General features: G+C 48.2%; 1 protein-coding gene across 1 annotated transcript; it reads left to right on the forward strand.

The window, feature by feature from the left end:
- The first annotated feature begins 1,294 nt into the window (after positions 1-1,294).
- On the forward strand, positions 1,295-1,756 carry CCDC182 (coiled-coil domain containing 182). The gene has a single exon (XM_057714159.1). The coding sequence runs from the start codon at positions 1,295-1,297 to the stop codon at positions 1,754-1,756; it is 462 nt and encodes a 153-aa protein (XP_057570142.1).
- Positions 1,757-9,633: the final 7,877 nt, after the last annotated feature.

Raw genomic sequence — 9,633 nt, forward strand, 5'->3', positions numbered from 1 at the left:
TCTTCCCAGAGCAGGGATTGAACCCGTGTCCCCTGCATTGGCAGGCAGATTCTCAACCACTGCACCACCAGGGAAGTCCCCCAGCTTCCTTTCTTACAGTGAACAGATCAGAAGTGGGAGGGTCACCCTTCTCTATGTTTTTGCTCATCTTTGTCAGCATTCAGGCAGGATCTGGCCGGGCAGGGCTCACACTTATTCCCTAGTCCAGGTGCATAGTGAGTGCTCAGTAGGGACCTGCTGAGTAAATGAATGAATGACCTGATTTTATCCTGAACGTGTTGAATCAGCTCTGCTATGGACCATATATCAAAACCGGAGTACGTTTCTTCTAAGATTATCAAGAATTCCGGCATCATTACAGGAGTATGGATTTGGAATCAAGTTACTTTTCCAGAGGTTATCATATTAAGTGAAGTAAGTCAGACAGGAAAGGACAGGTGTCATATGATATCACTTATATGTGGAATCTAAAAAAACGATACAAATAAACTGATTTACAGAATAGTAATTGACTCACAGACATAAAAAACAAACATGGTTACCAAAGGGGATGGTGGGGAGAGGGGAGATAAATTAGGAGTCTGGGATTCACATATACACACTATCGTATATAAAATAGGTAAATAACAAGGACCTACTGTATAGCACAAGCAACCATACTCAATATCTTATAATAACCTATCATGGAAAAGAATCTGAAAAAGATATATATGTATGACTGAGTCTCTTTGCTGTACACCTGAAACTAACATAACTTTTAAAATTAACTAACTTCAATAAAAAAAGAGATTAGGTTTTATTTTTTAATTTTAAAATTTGTTTCAGCATTTTAGAGCTAGAAGTGAGATTAGACATCATCTCTTACAATGTCCTTGCTTCACTGGTGAGGTACTAAAGCCCAGAGACCCTCCTGAGACCATCCAGGCCCCTTGTTCTGTGGGACACCAGCTGGCCTGGCTGCTCTGGCCAGTTCACTTTGGTGTGTCCCTCAGGACAAGGGAAGGTTGAGCTCAGGTTCTGGAAGGGCGATGAACTGATGGGACTCCGCATCTCAGGGGGCACAACGGAATACTTCTTGGGCAGATGAGCAGACAAAGCCCAGGAAAAGCTAGCCAGGAGGCCGCAGTATGCAAATGAGTGGATTGTGCTTTTCCTCCTGATTGGCCGCAGGGGCCCTGATGTCACAATACGTGGGGTTTCTCCACTCCAAAGGACTGTGTCTCTAGCCCCCCCAAAAATTCACTGACCTGGCTGGTCCCGAGCTCCCTCTCTTTGTCCAAACAGAGGCGACACTATGGAACCCCTCTATGAGGCCGGGTCCATTCTCATGAAGGTGAACACGTTACAGGGGAAGAAGATGGTAGAGAGCGGCCTCCAGTCTGGAGACTTCTCACTCCCCCAGTCGTGGCCCTCCTGCCTCCTGCCGCCAGCCGACCTGGAGATCTTGCAGCAAAAGGTGGCCGGGGTGCAACGGGAGCTGGAGGACTTCAAGGAGGAGGCGCTGAGGGCCATCCATTCCCTGGAAGATGCTTTCTGCGAGATGAACGGGGCCCTGGTGCAGCAGGAGGAGCAGGCAGCCCGAGTGAAGCAGCGGCTGCGGGAGGAGGAGGACCGCGGTATCGTGCGGAACAAGGTCCTCACTTTCCTGCTGCCACGCGAGAAGCAGCTCCGGGAGCACTGCAAGCGGTTGGAGTGCCTGCTGCTGGGCCGGGGCCGCGATGCGCTGAGCATCCCCGGGAAGATCCAGGCCAACTGAAGCCTCTCTGGTAGAAGCCACATTCCCAGCCGAGCAGCGGAGTAGAAGATTCTTTTAGATAAAAGGATGAACCCCGAGTCCTGATCCACTGGCTCCCTTCCCCATTTCCATTGCTTTCCTTCTACCCAAATAACACCTTGCTGAGAGGCGAAAAGACCCTGTATGTTCTTTCAGGGAAGCTCCGTTTACCCAGCATCGCCTAAGAAGGAGGCGCCCCAACACTATGTCTTTGAATGACACCTGTAACTTTCACCTGTAACTGTTGTCCTGTTTGTAACAGTACTATGGCTCAAATGTGTAACGTGTTTTTTTAATCTTCTTAAACTGATTGTGTGGAACAGATTTACCTTCTTTTAATGACTCCAGGCTCTTGTGGCTTGTCACTTCCTGCACGGTCTGCTGAGAGAGGGGTCGATCATCTGGCCGAGTGCTTGGTGGCCTCAGAGTACTTTCCTTCTGTGGCTCTTATCCTCGCCTAGTTGGCTTTTCTGCCTGCTTTCACGGTTAGACTGTCGTATCTCCCTTCGCTGCCTTTACTCACCTCTGCTTCCTCTCCATCTGGTCTGCAGCCGGGCCAGTCAGGTCCACAGAGGGAATTAGGCTCTGATGGGTGGAGTCAGATGAGTTTAGTGCTCTGATGAGGCAACACCTAGAAGGTGGGGCTACAAAGCCGTGAAGCTGACTTTTACGTCTGAGCTGGAATTATTAGGTTGCCTGGCTGTTCATCAGGTGACGTACCCACACCATCCCAATTACTCCCACAGGCACTGTTAGAAGCAAGGGTTGTCTCCCTATTGTGCAGGGTGGGATGCTGACCTCAGGAAGGTAAGTCCTTTTCCCAAGGCCTCCATGCTTGAAAGTTCAAGTCCAGGTCAGCTGTGCTTATCTGCTATCCTGCTGCCCCCTTGGAACCATATCAGGCTGTCTATGGACTTGCTCTTCTGGAGGGCTGGGATTGTCACATAGGTGAGTTGAGTGTGTGACTCCTTAGTTGTCACTTTGCTTTTATTTTCAATAAGACTTTCTGTTTCATCAAGTCATATTTTCTCTCTGGTCCTCCACAACTCTGCCATGCAAAAGGGATTCTCCCCTAAACAGCAGAAGCGAGTGCCTGGATGCTAGGTCAGCACCTGAGCAGAGCAGGCTTCTGTCCTCCCAGCTTGGGTCTTACAGCCACTTGGAACTTACAGCCTGGGCTGTACCCTCTGATAGTCCAGCTCAGCCCCAGCCTCCCTCCTCTTTCTTTCATGGAATCTCTCCAAACAAGATTCGAACATCTCCAACACTCAGGCAAAACTTCACGAAAGGATCTGGTGACCCATTCTTAATGGCGACATCCGTCTATCACCCATTTACCCTGAAAGGCTGCATCCCTGTTCTAACTTTAGGTAGTTTCTACTTTGGAAGATTTAGCTGAAGTGGTAACAATGTTGATACTAGTAAGATTATTACCACTACTACTAGTTTATAGTTATCAAGAACACAATACAGGGCTTCCTAGGTGGCGCAGTGGTTGAGAATCCGCCTGCTAATGCAGAGGTCACGGGTTCGATCCCAGCTCCAGGAAGATCCCACATGCCGCGGAGCAACTAAGCCCATGTGCCAAAAAAAAAAAAAAAAAAAAAAACCAAAAACACGATACAGTCTAGGCACTAGGCTTGGCCCTTTGGAGGTAGGTACTATCATAACCTTTACTTTAGGATTTTGAGAAAACCAAAGCTCAGAGAGGCTAAGTAACTCACCCAAGGTCACACAGCTGATAAATGATAGAGGAGATTTGAACCTAGATATGTCTAATGTCATTGGCTGTGTTCTTAACCACTATATTATTTTTGGAAGCTAAATACTTCTTGAATAGATAAAATATGAGTGTACTGAAACTAGTGAGGTGAGTGTTGGGATTGTTTGGCAGTGAGGTGGGGTGTATATGTGTGTGTGTGTGTGTGTGTGTGTGTGTGTGTGTGTGTTTACAAATGTATCTGAGAAGGAAAACTTGACTGGCCAACTATAATAAGAGGTTAAATAATCAGCTGTCCTATGCAGAGAAAAGTGGATCTAAGGCTAATTCCTATGGAAAAGGACCTGAATCTCCTGCAGGTTCAGTTTGTAATCAGCCTGCTCAGGGATGATGGAGTTCATTGGAATTCTGAGAAGAGGTGGAGAGATGGTGCTTGTGATTGGGGCCCACCAAGCCGCACCTGGAGGGTCTGTGCTTCGTTCTGCGCCAGCCTTTTAGAGGGTCCTAGACAGCCCGCAGTGCACCTCAAGCAATCCTAAAAAGGGGGCGTGATCAAAGGACCTGGGGACCTTGGCTGAAGAGGTTCGAGGGGACACCTGATCCTGCCCTTCCAAACATAGGAATGCTGATTGTGTCTGGGCCTGAGGGGGCTAGGAAATGTCACCTCTCTTGTTCCTGCCTCCATTAGGAACCAGTTGAGGGGTAGACACAGGAGCCAGGCAAATGGAGACAAAATAACACCTTTATTGCTGGTAAAGCTGCTCGAGAAGGTGGTTTAGACCCTGTGAGCTGCGTGGGCCAGCTACGACCTCAGCCCTGAACCTGATGCCGTCTCTAGGCACAGGGGCGTGCAGAGGTGTACATCTTCCTGCTGCTGTCAAACAGATAATGTGACCTCTCTGTGAAGAAATAGCTCCAGAGAGAGGAAGCGGAGAGCTGTGCGGGAGATGACCTTTCTCCCAGATCTACCAACTCGGGAAGCTACTTTCCTTTCCTGGAGAGAGGAAAGGATGACGGGAAGGAGAGCCAGGAACACTGCCAGGGTGAAGGTCCCTCCATAATGAAAGAGGAATAGGAAATAATACTCCCCCTCCTAAAAGAAAAAGAGTTAGATTAAAGCCATATAATTCTATAGGGTGGCACTAGCGACAAAGGATGGATGCTAGCGGGAGGCCGATTTCTGCCCTATGTAAGGTACAAAAATGACATTGGGTGCTTCCTATGTGTCTATGCAGTAAAGGGTTGACTCAGCAGTGTGGGATGTTCAAATCTTGCACATTTCAAAGAGAGATTTAGAACCCTGACCGACTCCTGGGAGATAACCTCTAAGCCCTTGTAATAGGCTGCCTGATAAAAGTGTTTTTTTGCTTACCTGGGGCCTTGGGTCACACCAGATAGTTTATGCTAACAGTGTGATTTATGGTGCGGACCCTGGGCCAAACTGTATCAGTTCGACCTCTGTAGAGGCTAGAAACTAAGTAACAACGGTCAGCCGTGGAGGAAGATTCCATGTCTAGAGAAAAACACCCATGATATTCCTGGGCACCGAGACAGGTGAGCTTCCCTGGTGGACAGCACTTCCCGTGTGTTGTCACACTTCATTGCTGGGGAAATTAAGCATCATCCCTACAGCTCTACTGGGAGAGGACAACTGGAAGCTTGTGCCTGGTTTCTCCTGGACTCTCCCCTGTGCTCCTTTGACCTTTGCTAATCTTAATCTGCATTCTTTAGCTGTAATAAACCACAGTCATGTGCATAGTAGCTTTTCTTAGTCTGTGAGTAGTTCTAGCGAATCACTGAACTTCAGGGTGGTCTTGGGGACCCACCATGCTGTCAGATGCACTTGACATTTCATCCTAATCCTCACAATAACCTCTGAGCTAGGCACTATTATCCCCGTGACAGATGAGGAAACTGAGACATGGAGAGGTTAAGTAACTTGCCTAGGAGTACACAGCAAGACTCTTGTGCTTCTTCTCCCGACCACTACCCTACACCAAAGGAAGGGATTGGAGTCAAGGACTGGAAGGTCCCGTGGGGGTGGCCCCAAGGCCCTCCAGTTCCAAGGAGGTGAGTCATCCTGGAGTTATGAGGAGGAGGAAGTGCTAGAGGAAGAGGCAGTATGCTGGTGAATTTCCTGTCTGGGAGAACTCAGGTGTGCATATGCCCAGGTTGGGTTAGACAGATGTCCTACCTGGAGACAGGGCGAAAGTCTAGGTGTCCTTTCATGGTCTCTCTGCTGCAGGGCTTCACACTTGCTTCTCCTCTATCAAGACCTTTCAGGTGCAAGCCACAGGGTACCTGTACTGCCTTCTTTGAGGAGTCTATTTTTTTTCACATAACAAGACATCTGAAGCAGACGGTTGGTTCAGTAACTCAACAATGGTAGGGCTCTGGGTTGGCATCTTTGTGATCCTCTTTCCTCCCTCCCTCACCCTGTCCTCCATGGTCACACAAGGGTGGCTGCAGGAATTCTAAAATTGTGTCATCACGTGACAACTCCCAGAGCAGGAAGGAAGTGGCAGAACTTGCAAGCCGTCTTTTCATCAGAGAGGAAAGCCTATCCCAGAATCCCCCAGCAGATTTTCTTTGACATCTCTTTGGCTGGACCTGGGTCCCTTGCCCAGCTTAAACCAGTCATGAGAAGAGAGGAAAGCAATTGCCACAACTCAGCCCCTGGGGCTGGGCACCTCTGCTACCCAAGGTCTGCACTAAATCAAGGTCCATTGGTGATGCTGGCTGTGGGGAAGTGACCAACCCTGGTTGCCACACCTCCGTCTTACATCTTCAGCTTGATTGATAATGAGGGCCAGGAAGAAGAGAGCTCTGGGGACAGCATGGCTGGGCACTGTTGGGCAGTGTGGCTGTCACACTGCTGTGGGAAGCATGAATTTGGGTCTGGGAATTGGGGAGATGGGCTGGGGGGACGTGTGAGTGACACTTCAGTGCTGTGGGTGCAAGTCCGTTGCCTTCACTTACTCCACCCTCACCTGCCCTGTACCCAGGCTTCCCCCTTGAAGTCAGAGGCTTCAGATGATCCAAAGGGTCATTCTGGGAGAGATTCTGCAATCTCTTAGTCCCTAAACAGGCAACCACTGTTAGAGATGTAATCCTCATGTCACCATCTAGGGTGACTGACTAGTCCTGGTTTAACTGGGACTGTCTCCATTCGAAAACTGAAAGTCCCATATGCCAGGGACCCTCTCAGTCCTGGGCCGACCGTGATGGTCGGTCACCTTGCATTAGACCTAAACCACCTTGGGATGATCCAGGTGAGGCTGTGGGTGGGGGGAGTCACAGGAAGTCAGGGCAGGAAACAAAGACGGCGGTGACTGTCTCTGCCAGGTTGCTGCATCTTTGCTTCCATTTTTAACCAGAGGCAGCAGGAGGGGCTTACTCTTGACTTTATTTCTCCTCCCGGCTCTCAGGTCTCTGCCCACCACCTTGAGTTGGCAAGGAGATTTGAGAGTGAGGCCTTTTCTGAGCAACTTTTGACATCCTTGTAAGGGGAGTTGGGATTCCTGATTAGGCTGCATCTCCCGGCTGAGAGCCTAGTCCTGGAGGACAGAGGACTCCGTGGTAGATTAAAGGGCCCAGGGTCTGTGAGTGTCACTAGAAAGAGGCAGTTTTTTCAGTTTTGGAAAATGGAGCTCCTCACTCCAACTCCACAGCTGCTCACTTTCTTTGAAATTCTAAAACAAATAGAAGACAAAATAACAGATGGTTTTCTCCCTGCCTATAGCTGTAGTTCTCAAAGGTCCTCTATAAGCTGCAATGCTCCATTTGCTCCTCCTGAGCACTCCCAGCAGTCAGAGGGCTGCTGAGATCTTAGACCCACGGCTCCATCTTAGGAAAACCCACGGTGGGTGAGGGAGTCCCCCCTGGGATCCCAAGTCCTGTGTCTGCTGCAAGCGGAGACCCTTCGGTGAGCAGCAAGATGGCAGAGGTGCGGGAAAGCCAAACACACAGCGCTCGGCTCGGAGACACTTCAGTCTTATCTTTTCTACGTACCTGACCCCAGAAGAGAGCTCTGGGGGACAATGTGGCTGGGCAGAGATGGGTGGTATGGATGGGAAGCAAGAGTTTGGGTTTGGGAATTGGCTTCATGCTGCATATAGAACATTGCCTCCTGATCTGATCCAATCCACTTAGTCATTCCTAGAGTGGGAAGAGCTGCAAGCTGTGAGCATCTTTCCTGACATGCACCAAGTATCGATCTTTCCTTGTTTTCCCCTGGAAAAACAGTTTGGTAGGGTTTCAGCATGTTAAGTTAGCATGTAAACCAGCCATTTTACTCCTCGGGGTAGACCCAAGAGAAATGAAAACCTGTGTCCATACAAAACTCGTACGTGACTGTTCATAGTATTATTCACAATAACCCCAAAGTGGAACAACCCAAATGTCTATCACAGATGAGTGGATAAATAAAATGTGGTCTATCCATGTAACAGAATGCTCTTTGGCAATTAAAAAAAAAAAAAAGGAATGAGCAATATGAAATGTCCAGAAGAAACAAACCTATAGAGACAAAAAGCAGATGAGTGGGTGCCTGGGGCTGTGTGGCTGGAGGAATAGGGAGAGTGACTTCTAATGGGTGTGAAGTTTCTTTCTGAAGTGACTAAAATGCTCTAAAATTATTGTACACTTTAAATAGGTGATGCATATGAGATGTGAATTATATATCAATAAAGTTGTTTAAAAAATAAAGTGTAAGTTCAAATACACAGTGGGCAAAAAGGAAGCGATGCTACAATTTATAATTCAAATCTCCTTTAGTATTGAGAGATATGAATCAAGAGGGGAATGACTTTAAATTGTTTTTAGTTTATGGGCATTCTGGAGCCACATGGGCTCCCAAATTTATTTGGGTTATATACGTAAAAGATGCCTGATTCAGAAACTGGCTCATAACAGGTGTATCATAGGTGATAATGGAACCAAAATGGCAAGTAAGGCACAAAAATGTTGTGATCAATCACCTTGATTGACCTGCACCATCTAAGAAGTCTCAGGAGCATGGCAGCATGTGTAAGACATTCTTTTGTGCCCAACTGTGTGCTTGACTCCCTTCTCCAGGCACATAGGAGATGGAACTGCTAGAGAGAAATCCAGGCCCATGCCTCCCTCTGACCTGGAAGACTTCTCTGATGGGGTGAAGGGCAGTATCAGGACCATGTCCCCAAGGTGCTGCTGACAGCTGTCGTGTGACTTGTCGTGTGACCTATCACATGAGAGGAGGTCGTAAAGAGGTCTTATGCTCTCCATATGTCTTGTCTCTGGCCTGCCCTCCAAAAGGCTTTACTCTGGTGAGATTTCTTGGTTGACCGCTTGCTCATCTCACTTCTTTCCTTTTAAATTCCTTTCAACAGCAGTAGAGAGCAGTGGACAGGCATGCAGGCTCTATAGACAAACCAGCCTTGTTTAAATACTAACTCTGCCCCTCAGTTCAGTAGGGCATAGGAATGTTCCTTTACCCCTTGAAGTGCTGTCTGATAGAACTTACTGCAATGATAGAAATATTTTGTAATTCTGAGCTGTCACTATTATTGTCACCAGCCACGTGTGACTTGTAAGATTTAGGAACTGGATTTTAAATTTTATTTAATTTTAATCAGCCGTATGTGGCCAGTGGCTACAGCCTCAAAGCCTCAGTTTCCCCATATCTCCCAATGGCTTAATGATGCTACCTACCTAGTGGGATCGTTGGATGAATTAATGGAGGAAATGCAAGTATGGCAGGATAAATGCCTGAGACTTTAATTACAATTTGACTGCCCAACCCACAGATAGGCTATGTTCCCTGCCTCAGGGACTCTTGTTTGTGGGGCCCCAAACAGATGTTGCCAGGAACCCAAAAGGGAACCTTGGCATTTGTGCTTGGAAGTGTAGATCATGGAGAGAAAGTATGCTGCATCAACCCAGAGTGCAAGGTGATGGAAGCAGGTGCTTCTGAGTACAGAAGGTGGGGGAGGCCAGCTCCAAGGGAGAGGCCAGATCAGGACCCAGATCTGCTGGTCCACCCCGGCTGTGGGGGAGCTCGGGGTCCCGGTCCTCAGTCTGCAGCTGGCTGAGTCTCTCTTTGTCTTCATTGGGGTCACACCAATAAACACAAACGGGGGTTCCTTTAGGAGACAGCTGA

The sequence above is a fragment of the Hippopotamus amphibius genome, chromosome 17 (assembly GCF_030028045.1).
Source record: "Hippopotamus amphibius kiboko isolate mHipAmp2 chromosome 17, mHipAmp2.hap2, whole genome shotgun sequence".
NCBI classification, from domain to species: domain Eukaryota; kingdom Metazoa; phylum Chordata; class Mammalia; order Artiodactyla; family Hippopotamidae; genus Hippopotamus; species Hippopotamus amphibius.

Bases quoted from the DNA above. Each gene is read 5' to 3' on its own strand.
- CCDC182 (XM_057714159.1), top strand. From the start codon at position 1,295: ATGGAACCCCTCTATGAGGCCGGGTCCATTCTCATGAAGGTGAACACG.